Source organism: Ctenopharyngodon idella, chromosome 15 (assembly GCF_019924925.1).
Source record: "Ctenopharyngodon idella isolate HZGC_01 chromosome 15, HZGC01, whole genome shotgun sequence".
NCBI classification, from domain to species: Eukaryota; Metazoa; Chordata; class Actinopteri; order Cypriniformes; family Xenocyprididae; genus Ctenopharyngodon; species Ctenopharyngodon idella.
The window spans coordinates 23,239,126-23,261,517 of record NC_067234.1 but is presented as its reverse complement, the minus strand read 5'-3'; the positions used below and the strand labels follow the sequence as shown (position 1 = coordinate 23,261,517).

Genomic DNA, 22,392 nt, shown 5'->3' with positions numbered 1-22,392 from the left:
TTAAAGTATGTTCTTTTGTGCACTCAATACTTGATCAGCAGGACATATTACAGCAAATGACTTGCTCCTAGCACAAATTACTGCATCAGTGAAGTGTGGCATGGAAGTGATCAGCCTGTGGCACTGCTGAGGCACTATTGAGCCTTCAGATCATCTGTATATTGTTGGATCGACTGTTTCTCATCTTTCTCTTGAAAATATCCCATAGATTCAGGTCAGGCATATTGGCTGGCCAATAAAGCACAGTAATATCATGGTCAGCAAACCACTTGGAAGTGGTTTTTGCACTGTGGGCAGGTGCTAAAGTCCTGCTGGAAAAGGAAATCAGCATCTCCATAAAGCTTGTCAGCAGATGGAAGCATAAAGTGCTCCAAAATCTCCTGGAAGATAGCTGCATTGACTTTGCACTTGATAAAACACAATGGACCAACACCAGCAGACGTCACGGCCCCCCCAAATCATTATTGACTTAAGAAACTTCACACTAGACTTCAAGCAGCTTGGATTCTGTGCCTCTCCAGTCTTCCTTCATACTCTGGGACCATGATTTCAACATGAAATGCAAAATTTACTTTTATCTGAAATGAGGACTTTCGACCACTGTTCACTGTCCAGTTCTTTTTCTCCTTAGCCCAGGTAAGATGCTTCTGACGTTGTCTCTGGTTCAGAAGTGTCTTGGTAGTCCTTTTCCTGAAGATGTCTGAGTGTGGTGACTCTTGATGCGCTGACTCCGGCTTCATTCTACTCATTGTGAAGCTCTCCCAAGTGTTTGAATTGGCTTTACTTGACAGTATTCTCAAGCTTGCGGTCATCCCTGTTGCTTGTGCACCTTTGCCTACCCAATTTCTTCCTTCCAGTCAACTTTTTCATTTAATATGCTTTGATACATCACTCTGTAAACAGCCACCCCATTCAGTAATGACCTTCTGTGACTTACTCTCTTTGTGGAGGGTGTCAATGATTGTCTCCTGGACCATTGCCAAGTCAGCAGTCTTCCCCATTAGTGTGGTTTCAAAGAACAAAAGATACCCGGAATTTATACTGTAGGGATGGTCATTTAGTGAAACTCAAATGTAAATATTCTAATATTTTGAGATACTGGATTTTGGACTTTCATGAGCTGTACGCTCTAATCAACAAATTAAAAAAAACAACTTTTGAAATGTTTTACTTTACATGTAGGGAATCTAGAATATATGAAAGTTTCATTTTTTAAAATAATTTACAATAAAAAAATGAACTTTTTCACGATATTCTAATTATATGACCAGCACCTGTAATATTATAATCATATCACATATACAAGTCTAGTTTATTTCAGTGGGTTTTGTCAAAACCAAAATTACAATACTAGATCCCAATCCCATCCAAATGAGTATACATGACATCCTCTGTTAATAATTATAATTTACTGTTGTTTAGAAAGCATTAGAATAGTGTATACATTGTGCCTAAAGTAGCAAAAAGATGTCATGGACATTGAACCATGATGCTCATGTGGAAGAAGCAGGTTTGTGTCAGACCTGCAACATTCTGAAATAAAAATGCCAAAATAAACAAAAAGCAAAGAGACCATTTGCAAGTTATCCATCAACACAAGAGGGCTGGTTAGTAGCATAACTTATGCTGATTTTATAGCCTTCTTTGTCTTTAAAGTCAAACAATATTAGACATGGCCGAGTACCTTCTGTCACTGCGGCTCAACCGCAGCGCTTTCAGCTTCATCATAGCACAGTTTGGCGTTTTCTCAGGTGATTAATTTTCAGTGAAACTTGTTCCGCCGTTACAAACAGGTTGCAACCATTTGAGCTTCCATTTAGCAGTGCGGTTTTAATTACGCCTGTCTGCCGAGGGGGAGCAGCAAGCCGAGCGGCTGAGGCCACGACCGTCTGCGAGCCACTCAGACATGGAGCACATATGCTGCACGAGAGCAAATGAGTGCCGGGTGCAAATGGAGGGAAGATGAGTAATTCATGGCACGGAGTCAAGTCAGCGCGCCCGGATTGTAATTTAGTCCCGTTTGGCGGTGTTCACCTGAGTGCCAGCACAGCTTACAGCCCCCATCATCTCCCATGAGATGTCATCATGACTCAAGAGCGCACCGATCCCTCTTCGCATTCCCCTCGTATACTTCTTATTTGTTTATGTGTTCATTTAGGTCTTTGCTCTCTGTCAAGAGTAATTCTGCCGTCGATACGGTTTAGGCATTAGGAGTGCAGTAGTTGAGATGGCGAACGTAGTTTGATAGAGTTGCCTTTTACAAAGAAATGACTTCTAAATTGTCAAGAAAGAAGAGGAGATGGATCTAGGGAGATTTTGGTTGGTGTTTACCTCACCAATTTCTGTGTGAATTATATTGTTGCGTTAGTGCCGTATTGTTTGTTCTAGGTCACCTTGGTGAGAAAGCATCTGCTCAGAACAATAAAGTCATGTAAATGTTGTGGTTTGGATGGATGCTGGTGTCCTCAGCGAGCCCTTCAAAGTCATCGTGAAACCCCCTTCACAGTTTTACTTCTGCAATGTGACATATTTCCAAGTGCAAAAGGATATTCAGTTTGGAAAAATCTAGGTTGGGATGACCACTCAAACTGAGGGCATTTGAGAGAATGACACTTTTGAAAAGTTATTTACACACAAGATTCATTTGTCAATGCAGGATCAAAAAGGCGTTTTGGTTTTTAATGATATATTCATTATTTATCCATTTAAATGTCAGACTTATGTAAAATGCTTTTACAAAGTGAGCAAAGTTTTATAATAAATAATAGTTATTTTTTATGTGGGTATGGGTAGTATGACTTTTTCTCATGGAACAAAAACAGTGTTATTTTATGAAAATGTCAGATCTGTTTTTGTTTTTCCATATAATGAAAATATATCACTGGCTGTCAAGTTCAGTGGCAATTTTGCTTGGTTTTAACACACGCACAGGCACAGACATATATATATATATATATATATATATATATATATATATATATATATATTGAGCTATTGGCAAAATTTGTGAAAAATGTCAATTTTGGTCAAAATTGAGGTTTTCACAAAAATAAGTTAATTCAGCCCTCATCTAGTGATCCCAATGCTCCAAATAGCAATTAAACATCTAAAAGTATCTTTCTTTATTTGTAAGTTTTCTGAGAGAAGTACCTTTCCTTTGACCATGAAAAATGCTGTTTTTCTCTGCTCGCTTTTGGGCTTCAGTTTTCGCTTTTGGTATCGTTGTAAAGCACAGCATTCCAACTTTACTGAATTCTCAATGGCATGAGTCTGAACCAATGAGATGTGATTTTCAAACTCATGCTGATGTAAACAAAACAATCTTACTCACGCTGAATGACAGATCCGAAGACGCCTCAGAGAGTGCGTGATCCCGATACATACACATATACACAGAATTACAGTATTTCAAAAATCTATCTTGGTGAGTATTCACACAAACATGATCTGTTATGTCTTAAGTGAACTTTTGTTAACTGTTGGGGAAAAACATCTGATGTGTAACTTTATATTATATCCGTGTGATAAAGTAGGTCTTAATATATAGGCTGTCTGTTTCAATAATGTTAATCAAACAATTGTGGAATCATGGAAAAAAAGTTGAATATATATATTTTTCCTATAGATATGGGTATAGACTTGGTTTGTGCCAAATTTATTACCAGGGATTTTAAGGTTTGGTTGCTAGGTGATTTTGTTTCGGAACCTTCAGAAAACTTTAACTCGATTTTTCTAAAAATTTACTTTGCTGACTCTATCGACTTCAAACAGGTGTAGCTCAGGCCCCATTTACGCTAGTGCGTTTTCCTTGTAAAACGGCATTTTAAAATGAAAACGATCCTCGTCTACACTGGCGTTTCCAAAGCGTTTCAGAAACGATCTTTGTCTACACTACACGGCCGAAACGCATGTCACATGACTGTTCATGCACACTGGGCATGCACGTACAAGTGTAAAGAGTTGATTCTTGCGCATGTAGGTAGCTGCGGTGTTAAAAAAAAAAATGTTGAGTTTAACTGCACAATGGCTGCTAAAAATGACTACAAAACCAGCAAAGATTGCAGTTCAGTCTCCATGTTATTGTTTACACGGTCGTCAAGGATACACAGAGCGAACGTGGGCAGCCAGCCATCGTTTTCAAAACTCGCAAAAGTTTTGGTCCGTGTACACTGAAACGCAACCCCGGCGTTTTCAAACTAAACGGGCTCTGCAGCGTTTTCAAAAGTCTCCATTTTTGAGGTTCGAAAACGCCGGCATAGTGTAAACGACAGGCGTAACCGTAGCAAAACTTATGCGTTTTAAAACTAAAACACACTAGTGTGAACAGGGCCTCAGTCAGAATAACAATAACTCATTTTTGAAAATGTGTTCATTGCGACTCATTTTGCCAGCACGGGTCACACACACACACACACACACACACACACACACACACATATATATATATATATACACATAAGAAACACATATAAATACAGTTCTTACATTTATTAGACCACCTGTCATCATAAAGAGAAAGCAAACATATTTTAGGAATCTGTCAAAAACTTTAAAACTAAAAATGTTATTGTCATTTATTTGGCAAACTGAAACAACTAAATAGTCTTTATTCACACATAATAACCAAAAAATCTTATATTTTATTTTTATTTTGTATTGCCTCCTTTGGCCTTGACAACAGCTTGCATTCTTGCTGGGTTTGTTTTTATGTACTTTTCCACAGTCTCTGTTATTGACTTCCAAATAGTTTCTAGTTAGTCCCAAAGACTTGCTTTTGATGAAACTTTTGTGAGGTCTATCTTTGAATTCCCAACAATAATTATATTAGCATTAGAAACACAACTGTGACTAAAGAGCTTACACATACTGGCGTTGATTAACCATTACAGAAACATAAAAAAATTATTTTGTTTTTGTTTTTTACTGTTAGTTTAGGGCAGCTGTGGCACAAACCTTACATTGGGTGGTGGTCTAATAAATTTGTTAAGCACTATATGTACTGAAAATGCCTGTATAGGTACTTGTCTATTTATTAGCGTCATTCAATTAACTGTGATCACTGGCTGTGAATTTTGCTTGGTTCATTACAAACACATATATATAAAAAAGTAAGGATATACTAATATACTAGGAGATCCTAATACATATTGGCATATATATATATATATATATATATAGGCCATATTGATGACACATTGATTTTTAGAATAATACCAGGAATATACTGTATATTGGATACATTTTGTTTTTGTGTTGGATTTAACTAGCAATACTTTCTTTGGTCCTGGACAACATGAAAAATCATGCTAATTTAATCTGAATGTTTTCAGCAATATTTTATTTTACATTTATTCTACAGTTTAGAAAGCACGTTGCTGTGCACCATCTGAGCGAGCGAAGAGGGATTTCATCAGTTATTGGTGAAGTTTTTTCTTGTTGTTGAAGAGGTTCCCGCAGAAGTGTCTATAGCCTCCAGAGGGAACGCAACTGCAGAGGAATCAATGGAGGATGAATGTACTCATCGCTCTCCTGTGACAATGTCAGTGTCAATGTTTAGTTCCCTTTCTATCACTCTACTGTCAGAATTCTGCCATAATAAAACACTACTCACACGGCAACATCAATGAGAAATGACACTTTATTTTACGGCACAGACCACCGCAGTCTGCAGCTGGGATGAATCAACCGTTATCTGAAGTCATACCAAAACTGACAGAATTGTTTCAAACATTAGCCGATGCAAGATTAACATTTTTTCCTCCATTGTGAATGTGAGAAGAGGAGCGCTGAACTCTTTGCTGTGTGCCATTGTCTTGCTTTGTTTGAGAGGTAATTGTGTGTTAATGAGATGAACCCATGAGAGAGATTTCAAAAGCAAATTGAGTTGAGCAGGTGTTTGTTGTCTTGCATGTGCTTCAGTGTTTTAGATAATTAGAATTGCATTGTATTCCAAAATATTCACCCATTCAGTTTTGTCTTTTTAATTTAGCTCAATTGCAAACCGTAAACTAATCTTTTCAGCATAATGACAACTGAATAACATACACTTGTGTTCATGAGCACTACTGTGGATCAGTTTTGTGTTTCCCTGCATTAATAACAGTGTTGTAGAAGCAACTTGGAAATTACAGCTTGTCAAACTACAAGCTACTTATAATTAAAAGTAGTTCAACTAAAGTCAAGCTAGTCTTTTGAAACAGTAACTACACTACAAGATACCAAAAGTAGCTAAATATATTAAAGCTATATGAGGGAAGTAGCCCTATAATTATATATATATATATAATTTTTTTTTTTTTTTTTTTTTTTTTTTTTTTTTTTATAATTTGAATGTAAATTGTACTTTCTGGCATAAAAAGTGAATACATGAATGCTTTTAATTAGGGTGACCATATCCAACAATGGACAGATTAAATAATTATAAAACGAATCGATAATAAATATAGAGTAAATAATAGATCATAAATAATTAAACTAGAAAAAAGCCAAATTTATAGCTGAGTGCAAAAAATATATATTGATGATCAGCAGCATTTAACAAATTTTATAACTATTGCGCTTTATTGGTGGCAGAAAAAACAGTGGTAACAACTGGAAGAAAATGGGTGAAATCGATGTAATAAGACAAAAAAGCTTCTCATTATGCCTTTGTATGTCATAACCGGAAAGATGATCTTCATTTTTAAAGAATACCATGGTCGAAGACGCCATTTTAAGCTAAACACAGACGTTTATGGTTACAAATGCAAGCCATTAAAGGACAGACTGGACTGATGGAACCTGTGACGATTACCCTACTATTAAAGCACGAATATGATGTAAGCAAAAGATCTAAGATCTCCCAATTCAGACTTCATACTTCACAATTGCAAGTTTATCACAATTCTGAGAAAAAAACAATCGGAATTGCTGGATATATACTCGCAATTCTGAGGGGAAAAAAAGCCAGAATATTGAGTTCATATCTCGTAATGCAGATTTTTCAAATGAGAAGGTTTAGGATGAATCGATTTATTAGTATAAAATTAACAACTGACAACAAGAACTTCAGCAACAAACGTAAAGGCCCTTTCACACTGAACGCGACGCGAAAAAGTGAGGCGAATCATGGAAGAATGGACTTTTCACACCGAACGCGAAACGACTGATCATCTTCTGCTAATTCACGCCTGCACGCTAGGTGGCGCCGACCAACAATGCATTTGTCCTCATGTATGTGTCTCGGAAATGGCTTTAACATCGTCTGCTGCATTATAGGCTACAGCATTAAATTAAGTTAAATAAAGTTTGGTACTACATTAGAGAAACTATCTAATGCTTACAAGAATACATCTTAAAATATAATTAGAGGTACAATTCGCATCAAGCTACATTTCAAAATTTATATGATTATTAATGTCTTTGCTCAAAACGCACTTTAAACCATCATGGACTTTTTTTAATAACCTCTGATTATGATCTAAAGTGGGTTTTGATTCAATAATGGGCAGACGTGCATTCTTTGTATGTTTTATAATGGATTGAATGTTAAATCTGCTTATCATTTGTCATAAACATCCTTTATTGTTATAAAAATACCACGAGCTGCATAAAAAACAGAAAACAGAAAACGTCATAATCATATCTATTTGCCTTCATATTTCATCTGTACAAAATGTTTCTCTAAATTTTTATATACAGAAGAGCAGGAGATATGATTACATGATTGACAGATCCAAAACGCGCTCTTATAATCATAACACTCGTGCACATGGAAGAAAACGGACAGTGATCACATAATTCAGTGGAAAATGACTAGAAATGACATTTTGTATAAAGAACATGTGAGAATAAACCTGGATACTTTTCTCCGGTGTTTGTTTACACTAGTTTTCGAAACAGCACCACCACTCTCGCCCTTCTGTGCAACAGCAGCTGGTCCTGGCACGTGATCTAAAGCTCAAATCTAATTGGACGGTCCATTTCATCGCGAAGCGACGGGGAAAAAAATCGACACACAGGTCGAAAAAAAAATCCTTGCTTTTTTGTGTCGCGAATGTTTGTGCCCAGTGTGAAAGGCTCCATAGGGATCTATTGTTTCGTTTCAAGAGCGTCATCGCGGCGTAAATTCACACCAAATTTCGCGTTCAGTGTGAAAGGGCCTTAAGAATGTTACATATATCAGTATGAGAGAGAGGATAGTGTGAATGTGATTTTTGGTCAGGATGGTCTAGTTTCTAATTTTTGTGTTGTTTTGGGCACTTTTTAGACTGGTAAATTAGCTATACTCGGCCTAAACTAGCAAAGACCATGCCGGTATAGAGTTTGTGGAGTTTTGGTGCTCTGAAAAATGAAGTTAAGTTCACTCAACTCAACTTTTAGTTAGTTACACCTCAACACTGATCAACAATCTAACAGCACTGCAGCTCTTACATTATCTATGAAGATCCTCTAGTTATATACTGAGCTCAGAGACTCTCCTTCACTGAGATGATCCCTGTGGCTTCAACTTTATTTCTAGCACTTATTACAGTGAGTTTAAAAAAGTAAAATGTGTCGACATTTTACATTGAGTCTCTGAACTTTCCAATCCTCGTCTTGCCCTCGTTCAGCAGGCAGCAGTCAGGCAGTGAATGTGGGTTATAACATACTCATCTGAGGTGGGGTAATCTGAGGCTATAGATGTGCTCATGCTGTGGGGCTTGAGTGAGTTAGTCATAATGTAGGCCATAACCAGATGTGGAATACACCTCCCACATGCTCTCCTTAATAGCCTTATCATGAATTATGCATATTACATGCGGTACAAAAACTTGCGGTGTTTTTGTTTTTAGGTACGAGAAAAGGCAGCCATGCCACTCTCCTTTTGAAGCTGTTATTTTTCACATATTGTGATGCCAGTTACACTGAATTCATTACTTTGGATTTATTTCACAATTTGTGCATGTATGTGTCGAGTTTAATTAGATAAGAGTGTGTGACTGTTTCTGCATTTTATTTTGTGTAGATACTCACACTTACATTTTCTTGCTTGACACTTGCTTACCATAGCAACAAGATATTCTGTTTACTGCGCAGCTTTCGCTGAGCAGGTAGCAAAAGATGTAAATAGAACACAAAGATGAAACCTAGAATGAATCCATGCCATGTATTCTGAAAAAATATATTTTTTACAAGCATAATATGATGAAACATTTGTTATGTTTTGATGTTTGCAGTTTGATATTTGTAGATGATGAACTGAACTTTTCATGCTCTGCTGTCTTGCATGTCGCAGCTTAGGAATCCAATGCACACTTTTTTGTGTGTCAGTACACTATAGGGGTTTTCACACTTGAAAATAGTTAACCCTGGGTCATTCTAAACCCCGGGTAAACGGAATCCTGGGTTATCATGCTTCACGTTTCACACTGCTCATAATTTACCCGGGGTTAACAATTAATCCTGGGTATCATGACATTTCACATTTTACATTCCTAAACCCTGGGTTACCGTTCTTATTTGCATATTTGCGGTGTCAGTGTCATTGATTGGATAAACGCAGCACGCGACCTGTTTTCATAGCTTTAGCATTGCGCATCCTCGTATCGCCGACTGTACTATCGAGTTTGTGCTGAATGGACATTTCGGACTATAAAGGTAAGAATGAAATGGTCTCTTCTTCACTCAAATTGTGGTGTTTTCTGTCAGCATTTGACATTTTTCCTCTCAAACACTGAATTTACTGTTTATACAATGTGCAGTGTTTCTGTGACTGTCCAAAACATGTGAATATGAGGCACGCTATTGGTTAGCCGTTGCTAAGCATCTAGTCATAATATTCTAAAACCGCATTGTTTTACACTGTACAAGTTTGGCACCACAATGCAGGGTTAACCCCACTTCTAAATTACAAGTGCGAAACGTTCCTTTACCCGGGGTTAAAAGCGGTGTTTAGAACAACAATAACCCAGGGTTAAGCGCAGTAACCCCACTTCTAAATTACAAGTGCGAAACGTTCCTTTACCCGGGGTTAAAAGCAGCATTTAGAATGATAATAACCCGGGGTTAAGTGCAGTGTGAAAAGCCCTTATGAAAATCATGTTTACACATTTGCAGGCTGCTACAATTTGAACTTGAACTATGGGTTTGCCAGTGCTTGTAATCCCACAAATTCTGGAAAGATATCAGGGGCCAGTTGCATAAATACAACCACTATGTTAAGACTGAAGACTGTTCCATAAGAACTGGTCTAATGATGAAGTACTTGAGCCGCATATATCATGTAAAAATATCATTGGGTTATAGTAGATAGAGCTATAAAGAGCCAAATACAATGTAGCAAAGAGATTAGTTACTATCATTACCCATGTCAACAGTACTAAAGAGAAGCTTTTCACCCAGTAATAATGCATCAGCGTAATGCAAAATAAAAGCCAGAAATAGAAGTATTTCAATCAAGGTGCGAAGTTCTTCATTACTTGTTGAAACGCTACACAACTTCAACACTTCTTTAGTCCTATTGCCAAAGATAGCTCAGTAGGCGGCAAGGTGCCAAAATAAGTCTGGCTGATTTTATCAAAGATGCCACTTCTTTTCATTTGGAGTAAACGACACCTCTACAGTCTCCCCGGTTCAAAGCCTCTGTTTTTTCCTTTCCGACGTAAAGGAAGTGCTCCAGTTGAGCGGTTTAGGGAAGGGAACGCACGGAAGCGCCTTTCTCTCCGATCAAGAGTTTTCCGCCTTGATTGCGGTGCAAAGGAAATGAATTATTATTTGAAGTTGACTAATGTGATTACAAACCAAGCCAGTTGTGTGCAGCAAGTCACTCAGAAAAGCTGAATGGATTCAAGTTTGATATGAAAAGGCCTCTCACCGACACACTGTAGACGTATGCTCTAGACTTTTGGCATTTTTATCATTCCATCTACACAATTCAGCGGAAAAATGTCACCAGCCATATGCTTTGTGGCATGTAGCAGGCTGCTTTTAGAGCATATTTTGGCAGCGCTTTGCATTCGCTATGTGAATGTGATTTAGCTCACAGAGAGTCGCAGATAGTAGCAAATGTCTTTGTCACCCTTGTGGCCCGCTAGCTCAATTTAGAGACTCTATCAGGAAAACATGCTTCAAAGGCTCCACATGCTCAGGGTCCAATCTTTGTTTGGAAAGGTCTCTCTTTGTACCCCGGGACTGTGGTCCTTTCTCGCCCGAATCCGAATGAGTTCATGTTCAACTTCTCCTCAATGTTTTTTCTTTTTAAATCTTCTCGCTTGTGGAAAATCTGTCTTTCAGTGCCTCAGTCAAATGCCGTGTGATTTATGTTTTTTAGCCACATTGTTTCGCCCAGGTGTCCTTGGGTGGGCTGTGATTTGTTTAAAAAGAAATTTCCGTTTTCATTTCATCAGTGTGCCTTTCTCTCGTAGCCCTGAGTTGAAACTCTAGGGAATGACCTGTGTGGAAACTTGAATCTAGATTTAAAAATCCAATAAAAGCGGACGAGCGAACAGATTTGCGAGCTCTGTTCCTGAAGATTTCCCTGATTACTTTTTGAAGTGCCTTTTAGCGGGAAATGCCAGAAATAGACAGAAAGGCTACCACTCTATATCGGCCGGTCATGCATAAGCCTTATATTCTCATGTCTTTGCCCCTCACTAACTGAAAAAAAAAATGCGTTGCATTAATAGTGCTTGCATTTTAATGCATTGTATTTTCAGGGCTTGCCTGTATATAGTATGCTTCATCGATAAGGTGTATATTGACTGAGTTTGGTCTTCTTACATCACTGTTAGCCAGTGTTTTCACATTAAGCATTTTAGAATGTCCCACAGTGAGGAGAATCCTGGAGTGTATGAAGTATGAGGGCAACCCCACTACTGCAGCACAGCGGCGCACAAGCCATGATATAAAGTTAAGGAAATAAAATAATGAATCTCCGTTATGGCGAAAAACGTTGCTTACATGTACGCAGGGATAAGAGTAATCACGAAGACTTTGAATTAAATGTAAGCGCAGCTTTCGTGTCTTAATCAGCTTTTCTGACTATATACTGAATCCGATAAACATATACTTACCACTTGCACCATTTCTGTAAATCAGTTTTTGTAAGTGAATGAATGAATGAATGACTCTACCTGTTGTTTTGGTCTTCGACGTCACCTGTTTGCACCACCTGCTGGTTAGGTGACTAACAGCAGATGGAGATTATGCATTGGTTCTCTACTGCTATTCAGTTCCCAGATGTGCAGTGTTGAATATTCTGCTGAATTTGATCCACTGAATTTGTTAAAGTGAATTTTTAATAAAATAAAATGGACTGAAAACTGTAGGTGGTATTTTTAAACAGACTGAAGTCTGCAAGGTGAATACGGATTCTTGAATTTTTAATAATGAAATTGTGTTTTCATTTGAAATATCCACAGCTTAAATATACAACCATTCTGAGTTTCAGCCCCTAAAAGTGCAAGCCTTGAAAATACAATGCATTAAAATGCAAGCACTGTTAAAGGGTTAGTTCATCCAAATTCTGTCATTAATTACTCAAACTCATGTCGTTCCAAACCCGTAAGAATTTCATTCATCTTCAGAATGAAAATAAAGATCTTTTTGATGAGCTTTGCAATTGAAACTTTGACGCTTTAAAAAGTTCATAAAGAGATCAGAAAATTAATCCATATGAATTGAGTGGTTTAGTCCAAATTTTCTGAAGCGACTCGATCACTTTATATGATGAACAGATTTAAAGGGACAGAAGACTAATATTCCTGCTCTCTGTGTTTTTAATGTTAATCAAACGACAAAGGATGAAGAAATCACTCTTGACTGAATAGATTTTGTAACTTCAATAATGTTTCATCTTTATTTAATTATTCATAGAAGTTTATATTCAGTGTTATTTTATATTTGATTACAATTTCTGTACCTGAAAGCTGTTAGATAGCTGAAAAACCTGTAAAGCATTGTTTATTTTATTTGTATCTTAGCTCTGATGTATTTATTTGTGCTGTTTCTTTTAGTTAGATTATTTGTTTTTATTTTCTTTATCTTTATTTGACAATGATTTGTCCTATTTTTTACTGAACATAGCACATACCGAATCGTCCCAAAACCGTTACCTTAAAACCGTGATACAAACCGAACCGTGAGTAATCTGAACCATTCCACCCCTAATAAATATGGATTCGTTATGTTTTATGAACTTTTTGAAGCGTCAAAGTGTCAGTTGCATAGGCTGTCTGTAGAGGAACAGAAAGCTCTCAGATTTCATCAAAAATATCTTCATTTGTTTTCCGAAGATGAACAAAGGTCTTACGGGTGTGGATCGACATGAGGGTAAGTAAATGATGACAGAATTTTCATTTTTGGGTGCACTAACCCTTTATTGCAACACATTTGTTTTTCAAATAGTGCAATTCAACATGCTTTTTTGTTTCAAAGACATTTGTCATTATTTTACTTCCATAGCTTGGCTGTTTCACTTTGGTCCGCAGCTGCTGCAATGACAGTGGCCTGCAGTTTAATTAGTCACTTCAGCACAGATGCAGAATGAGACTCATAAAACATGAGCTCTCGGGCCCCGCAGCAGTGCACAAGTCTTCCCCCCGCCTCACCCCGCTGTAAATCAGGCAAAAGTCCTCTTTATTTCCTAATAAATCCCACTCGCATCCCACAGCCTGCTTAACATGAGCACGGTTTGTAAAGGCCGCCACGTGCTGTTTAACACAAGTACGTTTGGACCAGTGGTTTCCAAGTCCAGAATACACATTACGAAACGGTAGATGATTGGTGGTCGGGAGGTCATGAAAAGATGGAATGCTGTTGTCGACGTATTAAATTCTAACATATATGATCCCAATCACATCCCACCACCTGTTTAACATGAGTGTGCTTTGTAAAGCCCACCGTGCGCAGTTTAATATACCAGCACATTTGGGCCTGTGGTTCCAGAATATACATTACAAAATGGCAGCCGATTGGTGGTCAAGATGTTATAAAATGGTGGAGCATGGTTGTTGACGTCTTAAACGCTAACATATATAATCCCAATCGCATAACACGAGATTGGTTTGTAAAGCCCACCGCATGCCGTTTAAAGCTGGAACATTTGGCCACGTGGTTCCCAAGTCCAGAATATACATTACGAAACAGCAGCAGATTGGTGGTCGGGAGGTCATGAAAATGTGGAATGCTGTTGTCGAAATCTTAAATGCTAACATATATGATCTCAATCGCATCCCACCACCTGCTTAACACGAGCACGGTTTTTAAAGCCAGCCATGTGCTGTTTTAACACAGGCATGTTTGGCCCCGTGGTTCCCAAGTCCAGAATATACATTACAAACAGCATCCGATTGGTGGTTGGGAGGTCACAAAAAGGTTAAACGCTGTTGTCAACATCTAACATATATGATCCCAATCGCATCCCACTGTCTGCTTAACGTGAGAACGGTGTGTAAAGCCAGCTGCGTGGCGTTTAAAGCAGGCATGTTTTGGCCCCATGGTTCCCAAGTCCAGAATACACATTACAAAATGGCTGTCATGAAGAGGTGGAGCGCTGCTATCAACGTCTTTAACACTAACATATATGAGCTTTCCGTTACACATGCGCTTTATAGTCACAGAAAATTGTATTCATCCTAAAATTTCCTCTCGAAGGCTAAGATATCCATGCCCCTGGACAGCTAATTTATCTGCTGGTGTCAAGCAGGAGGCAGGAGGGGGAGGAGGGGCGGAACCGGGCCGGCGGAGAACGGGAGGGGGCGGCACTGCGGAGAGAATGGAATGTGACAGTGCTCCTCTCCGCTGTGTTCATTCCTAGTCTCATGCTAATTAGCCCTGGGAACAGGCTGCCAGAGCCATGAGAGGTGCCTCTGGTGCAACATGATGCAATGCAGGGCTTCCCTGTCCTATATCAATGCAGAAACCTCTGTGGCTCATATCAAAGCGGCATCTTAGTAGACTGTGTCATCCTGCTGGGCTGGCTTTGTTGGTTTGCTGCGGGCAGAAACGGGTTCATCAAAAGATCTTGTTTGCACGCCGTCATCGGCACAGACATGTAATGTGTAGGCTAATTAGATATAGAGCACCATACATGTTCTTATTAACTAGAAAGAAATGCTGGTTGTAGATCAGATGAGGCTTGATGGAAAATGGTGGTTCGGTCACTGAAGCTTTAGCTGTTGTTGATTCTGAAAATGGAAAAGGGCACTCTTTATCGCTCTTATGCCTGATGAAAGGCTATTGATTACAAGACTGAATGAGTAATATTGAAGGAAAAATATATAGGTCTGGGTTCTGTTTAGGCACTTTCAGTCCTTGCTTTCAGGTCTACATTCTTTCTTGTGGTTTGGTTGCTAGGCACTTCATCAGGAAACTCAATGTGTAATTAGAACGTGTGCAGGGTTTATTTTCTGTCTGTTCTCTTACAATCTTACAAGCTCTTGTATAAAAATTTTTTTAAAAAAAAACATATGAGCCATGGTACCAAAAGCTACAATAACGGTAATTGGCTATATACAAAAACAGGAATGCACCAGTATTTAAATTCTGTAAAAAAATTTTTTTTTTTTTTTTTTTAAATAAATTAAAAAAAAAAAAAAAAAAAACACTAAAAGCTATAAAATCAGTCACTATAAATGCCTTAAGTGAATTTGGACATTACAACATTATCATGTACAGGAAAAATAAATAAATAAATAAATAATGGATAGGGCCTATTAATTTTGGGATCTGCTAAAGATTATTTAACAGATTATTAAAAATTATTAGTATTTTTTTTAAAGATTAATAATTTAAGATTAATACATTAAGATTAGATGATGGCATTTCCCCTATAAAAATAGGGGAAATGAGCATGAACAATTAATTATATAAAATATATTAATATTATATAATAAAATTGACCGATACCATAATATAAGGCACAAAAAATCTCTATATATGTATACATATATTGTCTTTTTTTGTTGTTGTTGTTGTTTTGAAAGAAATTAATAACTTTATTCAGAAAGGATGCGTCAAAAGTGACAGCAAAGAATCCTGTAAAACAAAAAATAATAAATAAAAAGGTTATAATGTTTTCCACAAAGATATACTGAGCAGCATAACTGTTTTCAAAATTGATAATAATAAGAAATGTTTCTATTAGAATGATTTCTGAAGGATCATGTGACACTGAAGACTGGAGTAATGATGCTGAAAATTCAGATTTGCATCACAGGAACAGTAATTTTAAATGTAATCACAATATTACTGTTTTTGCTGTATTTTTGATCTTATAAATTTGGTGAACATAAGTGACTTCTTTGAAGTTCTTTCAAAAACATTAAAAAATCTTACTGACCTCTAAGCTTTGAACTATAGTGTAAATGCTAGACCTGTCAATCAATTCAGCTATTTTGTTTTTATTTCTATTTATTTTTTATTGTACTTTTTATAATTATCCACAATTAATTAATGTGTCAAATTGATAGAACTTAAAATGCATACTGGCTGTTTTTCCACAGTGTTTGGCCATTATAGGAACAGTTTTTTTGCGTTTTCCACGCATCTATGCTATCTATAGTTTCTGTCATTAAAATCCGCATAGGCTGGCAACTTTATCTCCTGAGGGTCAGTGTTGCCTCTGACAGCTTTGGTTTCAGAATCAAACCAAACAAACTCTGTTTGAGTATGTGTTAAGTCTCAGTTATGCTATTTACACATTTACAGGAAATGTCACGAACAAGAGTAAGTGAAAACATCTGTCAGATATACCGAGAGGTGTTTTGGAGTCTAAAGATCGTATTTCAGGTTTAAATTAGGACAACTGTTAATGAACTGTCATTAATGAATTTATTTAAAACAGAATAACATCAGTTGGCAACTATTCCAGGGAATCTTACACTGAATTCCCAACCGACAACAGTGCAAGGTGCCTTCATTTTTTGTGTTTGTGTTTCTCTCTGACATAGATTCAAGACCAGATGGAGCGCCACAGAAAATTGATCACGCCGTCATTGGCGGCGTTGTCGCGGTGGTTGTGTTCGCCATGCTTTGTCTTCTGATTGTTCTCGGACGATATTTTGCGAGACACAAAGGTAAATCAAAGACACGACTCTGGATTTAGCTTGATTTTTTTTTATCTTTGAAAATGACAAATATTCCCTTTTTTTAAGGTACCTACTTTACCCACGAAGCCAAAGGAGCGGACGATGCCGCGGACGCCGACACTGCCATCATCAACGCAGAGGGTGGACACAACAATTCGGATGACAAGAAGGAATACTACATTTAACTCTGACTAGACCTGCTAGCTTCCTGTGCTGAACAGCAAACTGTGGACTGCTGGGTTGGGAGGTAGGGGTTGTGGGATTCAATCAGGCTGGATTCACACCTGTGCAGCTGAAGAGACGGTGAGGAGAAGGTGCTGCCATCGAGACGGACGGGGTGTGGGATGGCAGAGCACTAGGAGAGCTCAATTTTAGGCCGCTTCACCATCCAACACCTCCTGCCGGTGCTGGTTTTGTTCAGTTTAAACATTTGCTAAGAATTTTGTGCCTTGTTCTGTTCTTACTGAAGTTCCCACTTTCATCAGGACACCCACAAGCTACTGTCTCTCCAAACCCACGTTTTTTTGTTTTCGTTTCATTTTGGTTTTAATTGCCAGCATATCTTAAAGCTCTCTCTCATGCTGTTTTTGTCTGCAGGTCTGAAAGAAAGCCACACACAAAGTTTCGATGTAAGATTCAGTCACAGAATGATCGCTTGGGTTGTTTTCCAAGTAATTTATTTGGCAAATTGCCTGTTGCTCTCCTTAGTCCCTCAGAGATCGAGTTAGAGATGATACAAACCATTTTTGTTGTGACCAACAACATTCAGCAGCACTGATGTGTTGTTGCATTATTTATTAGATATACTGTAGGCTATGTGATTATAATCGGCTTGTGTTGGTATTAGGGCTGTCAATTGAACACATTACTTCAATATGATAAAAAAATTTTTTTTAAATACGCAGTTATTAATGCCTCCTGGCCAATATTTAAATTTTTAATATTTAAATGACATGACACTGTTTTATCTATTAATTTAAAAAGAGTATATTATTATAAAGCCCAAAGTATACTTCACTTTTTACGCATACACAAAGGTCAGCGTATAGTGCGCATGACGCAGATTTCGTCATCAGAAGAGTACGCGCCTACTGTACACGCACCGCTGGATTTTTGTAACCGTGTGTATTTTTATTTTTTTATTTTTTGCAGTAATTAGTTTATCCACAAGATGGCAGCCTTGCCCTGGGGCCGTTGATTCACAAGGTAGTTGAAAAAAAAATACATAAACAGAACAGAACGGAACACATGCAAGCTACAGCGACAATGGAGGCCTACATAGACGAGAGATTTGATTTTCAAAGTTCAACTACTGGACATGGCGCATTAAAATGCGGTACTCCTGACATGCCAAAGATATTTTGCATTTCAACAAAATATCACAGACGGAATGTTGGAAGTCCTATGTTAACGGACAGATTGACAACCTCAATTACACAATGATTTACTGTGGACTGTAAGGTGATAAGACTTATATTTAGAGATATGGAAAGTATATTGTCTTCTAAAGCCTAACTTGAATTAATTTGATTAATTCATCTGCATCTGATTAAAACTTTTAAACGATTGACAGCCCTAATTGTTTCTTAGATATACTGTATGTGATTATAATCGGCTTATGTTTATATTCATTCCGGTTTGTATCGCATTATCCATATACCAGCTCCACTCACGGACTAATTTATTGTAATTATGCCCAAGCGTTAAAAAGGAATGCCAAAGCAAAGAAGAGCAGAACGGTTCCTGGCTCAGCTGTACAGGAAGGCCGTCACAAAGATGTCCCCTTCTACGAAACAAAACATATCTATCAGAGTGTAAAATAGCTTTCATTTTTAGCCTGTTCTCATTCAGTAGGCTCAGTATGAGGTCGAGTTCAGTGAGTTTCTCCAACTATTGTTAGTGCTTCTGTGCGCTTCTCATAGTGACATTAAAAAAAAATTGTAATAATGAAATAGATGGAGCCTGTATGTTGTAAGCCATACTCACAGTTGTGCCCTCTTACATGTTTCGGTTAGCAGCTCGTATTCTCAATTCCTTCAATCCAGCTCATGTGTAGATCCCAGACTGAATGTAATAACTCTACAATAATGCAGTAGTTTATAAAAGCGAGTCATGACTGTTGTGTTCGTCTCATCAAACATGCTTTTTGTCACATAATATAATTTTCACAGGGACACTTATGTTTCTTCACTCTTATTATAAATGTATACAGCGTGAAATTATTACATTATTGTAGAGTTAGTATATAGTTGGTGATTTATCACTCTCATATCAGGCATTGTTCATATCTTTGGCCTTCGTTCAGTGTTATAGACAATGGGACAGATACGTATTGTTTGTGATTGACTACATGGGGGCATTTCGGAGTTATGGTGAGAGTACGGTTAACATTGTAAAATCCTTGTGACAAAATTGTTTGGTCATAGCGTTTACATGAATTTGTGTATTATCAAGTGCTATTTTTTTGTTTGTTCGTTTGTTATCTTTTTCTTAGTGTTATTCCTGAGATTATCTGACAGGTGAGCATTATTTAGATTTGAAAACGCTAATAAATTATGGTATATTTGTGCGAGGCTCTTGTAGCTAATGCCACTCTTTATACTTGGTTATACGGAAAGAAACTTTCCTTTTGATTGTCATTGTATGTTGTACAGAATTTTGTGGTTTTATACAGCAGTAGATTTATTTAAACATATCATGTTTCGAATGCCTACAACACTAAACTGATTGAGAATCAAGTACATGAAAGTTAAATTATGCCCCCTAAAAAAAAGAAAAAGAAAAGAAAAAATATTGGACCAATTGCATACACTACCATTCAAAATTTGGATTTCATTCTTTTTATTCAACAAGGATTCATTAAATTGATCAAAAGTGACAGTAAAGACATTTATAATGTTGTCTACTTCAAATAAATACTAAACAATCTATTAAAAAATGAAAAGTATCACGGTTTCCATAAAAATATTAAGCAGCACAACTGTTTTCAACATCAATAATAAGAAGAAATGGTTCTCAGCAAATTCAGCTTTGCCATCACAGGAATAAATTACATTTATATATATTTAAATACAAAATTATTTTAAATTGTAATAATATTTCACAACATTTACTATATTTTTTGATCAAATAAATGCAGCCTTGCTGAACATAAGAGACTTCATTTAAAACTATTAAAAAGCTGGTTACACTTTATTTCGATGGTCCACTTTAGACATTCTACTAACTACAAGTAACTTTGCAACTACATGTCTGCTGACTTTCATTAGAGTTGTAGTAGACCGTTAGGTTTGGGTTAAAGAGTTAGTTCACCCAAAAATGAAAATTCTGTCATTAATTACTCACCCTCATGTCGTTCCAAACCCGTAAGACCTTTGTTCATCTTCAGAACACAAATTAAGGTATTTTTGATGAAATCTGTGAGCTTTTGGCCTCCTGCAACACAACTACCACTTTTAAGGCCCAGAAAGGTAGTAAAGACATTGTTAAAATAGTCCATGTGACTACAGTGGTTCAAACTTAATGTTATGAAGCGACGAGAATACTTTTTGTGTGCAAAAAACAAAAATAATGACTTTATTCAACAATTTCTTCTCTTCCATGTCATTCTCGTTGCATAAAACTATGTAAAACATTGTTTTATGTGACTGAGTAGGCAGGATGATTTTCACATCATTTTGAAGCCAAAACGCTAGACTAAAATATACAGTTCCCAAAAGTCTTGTGAAAAAATGTTTAGTATGTGTTTTGAGGCCTTATTTCAGTGACTTTTTTTTGTTGTTTGTTTTTTCAAAAACCATGCATATACGTAATTCTCTCAAAAATACAAACATGTACATACTTGTTGCTCACATATTATTGTAGCCTAGTTTGTGCTGAATACAGTGTAATGAGACTTTTGTCATTAATATGTTTATAAGCAACTGAAAAAAGCACAAATGTCAGGGCATGTCAAAACTACTCCAGGACCCCAAATCAGGCTCAGACCCCAGAGGGTTAAGGTTGAACAACTGTAGTCACAAGACTATTTTAACGATGTCAGAATTTTCATTTTTGGGTGAACTAACCCTTTAAGTGTTAAGGTTCAGGTTAGTAGAATAAGTTGACATACAGTTGCAAAGTTACTTATAGTCAGTAGAATGTCTGTTGGGGGAACTATCAAAATAAAGTGTTGGCAGATATTAAGCAGACAGTCTACTAATACTCTAATGAGAGTTAGCTTACATGTAGTTACAAAGTTACTTATAATTAGCAGAATATCTAAAGTGGACCATCAAAATAAAGTGTTATCAAAAATCTTACCAACTCTAAACTTTTGAATTGTAGCTACATTCAATGACAAAATGATAACTTTGTGCATCGCCATGCATGTAAAAAAAAAGAAAAAGAAAAAGAAGTAATTTATAAATGTATATGATACCATTTTGCTCAATTATCATACTGTAATTGTAATGGCATGAAGCTGTCAAATAAGGAGTGAGGGCTACAAACAGTCATAACATGGTGAGGGTTTCCACAGCGGATCCACCAACCCATACGGCCAAATCACTCTTTTCCTTCCTTTTTGCTGTTTACTTTCATTTTATTATTCACAAGTTAAATGGTAAATGATCTAAAACTGCCCAAACCTGAAGGAAAAAAAAAACACATGCATACACAAACACACCTTCAATGTAGGTTTAATTCTGCCCTGTCTCAGGTCTGTCTATGAATTCATTTTTTGCATCTCAGGTAGAATGCAAAAGTGATGCCCCATATCTGAAAGAAAAGACTTTAAGTTATTAAAAATCACGCAGAATAGAGCATGTTCGACATGTTTTATCTGCACTTCAGATGCTGTGCACTGTGTAAATGTTCATATTACTTTGTATAGTTGGGTCACAGCAGATGATAGGTTTATTTAAAGAAAAGAAATGAATCTACAATGCATTTTCCATTTTTAGACAACCTGTACAATCCAGAGCTGTCTTTCATTGTTTCCACAGGTTTTATGTCAGATATTTTGTCTCATCTCTGTAGTTTGTATTCCTGTGTAATTAAAGTTATTTACATTACACTTTGTATTTGACCATGAAAATACATTTTTACAGAAATGGAGCAGTACTGTCTTAATAAAAAGAGGTATTAATGTTCAAACAGCAGTTGAATTGTGTTTTATATGTTCACTGAAACTGATTCCTTTTATGAAGTGTCCAATGAGCACTGTTCATGGACAGACAGATGCACTTGCTATATACACCACTTTATATAGAGACATTAGATTTCTGCCTCACATAATCACTAAAATAGTCTTATTTTTCATACTGAGGATGAATTACCTGATAGCACGTTTCATCGAGATTCG

At 36.9% G+C, this 22,392-nt stretch overlaps 1 protein-coding gene across 4 annotated transcripts in view; it reads left to right on the top strand.

The window, feature by feature from the left end:
* cadm1b (cell adhesion molecule 1b) overlaps window positions 1–22,184 on the top strand; it is a 198,643-nt gene extending 176,459 nt beyond the window's left edge. For all 4 annotated transcript variants that reach the window (XM_051863540.1, XM_051863537.1, XM_051863538.1 and 1 more), the window contains 2 exons: window positions 16,911–17,036; window positions 17,115–22,184. In XM_051863540.1, the coding sequence (XP_051719500.1) occupies window positions 16,911–17,036; window positions 17,115–17,233 (245 nt within the window). In that variant the 3' untranslated portion in view covers window positions 17,234–22,184. The remainder of the gene's footprint in view (window positions 1–16,910; window positions 17,037–17,114) is intronic.
* The last annotated feature ends 208 nt before the right edge of the window (window positions 22,185–22,392 follow it).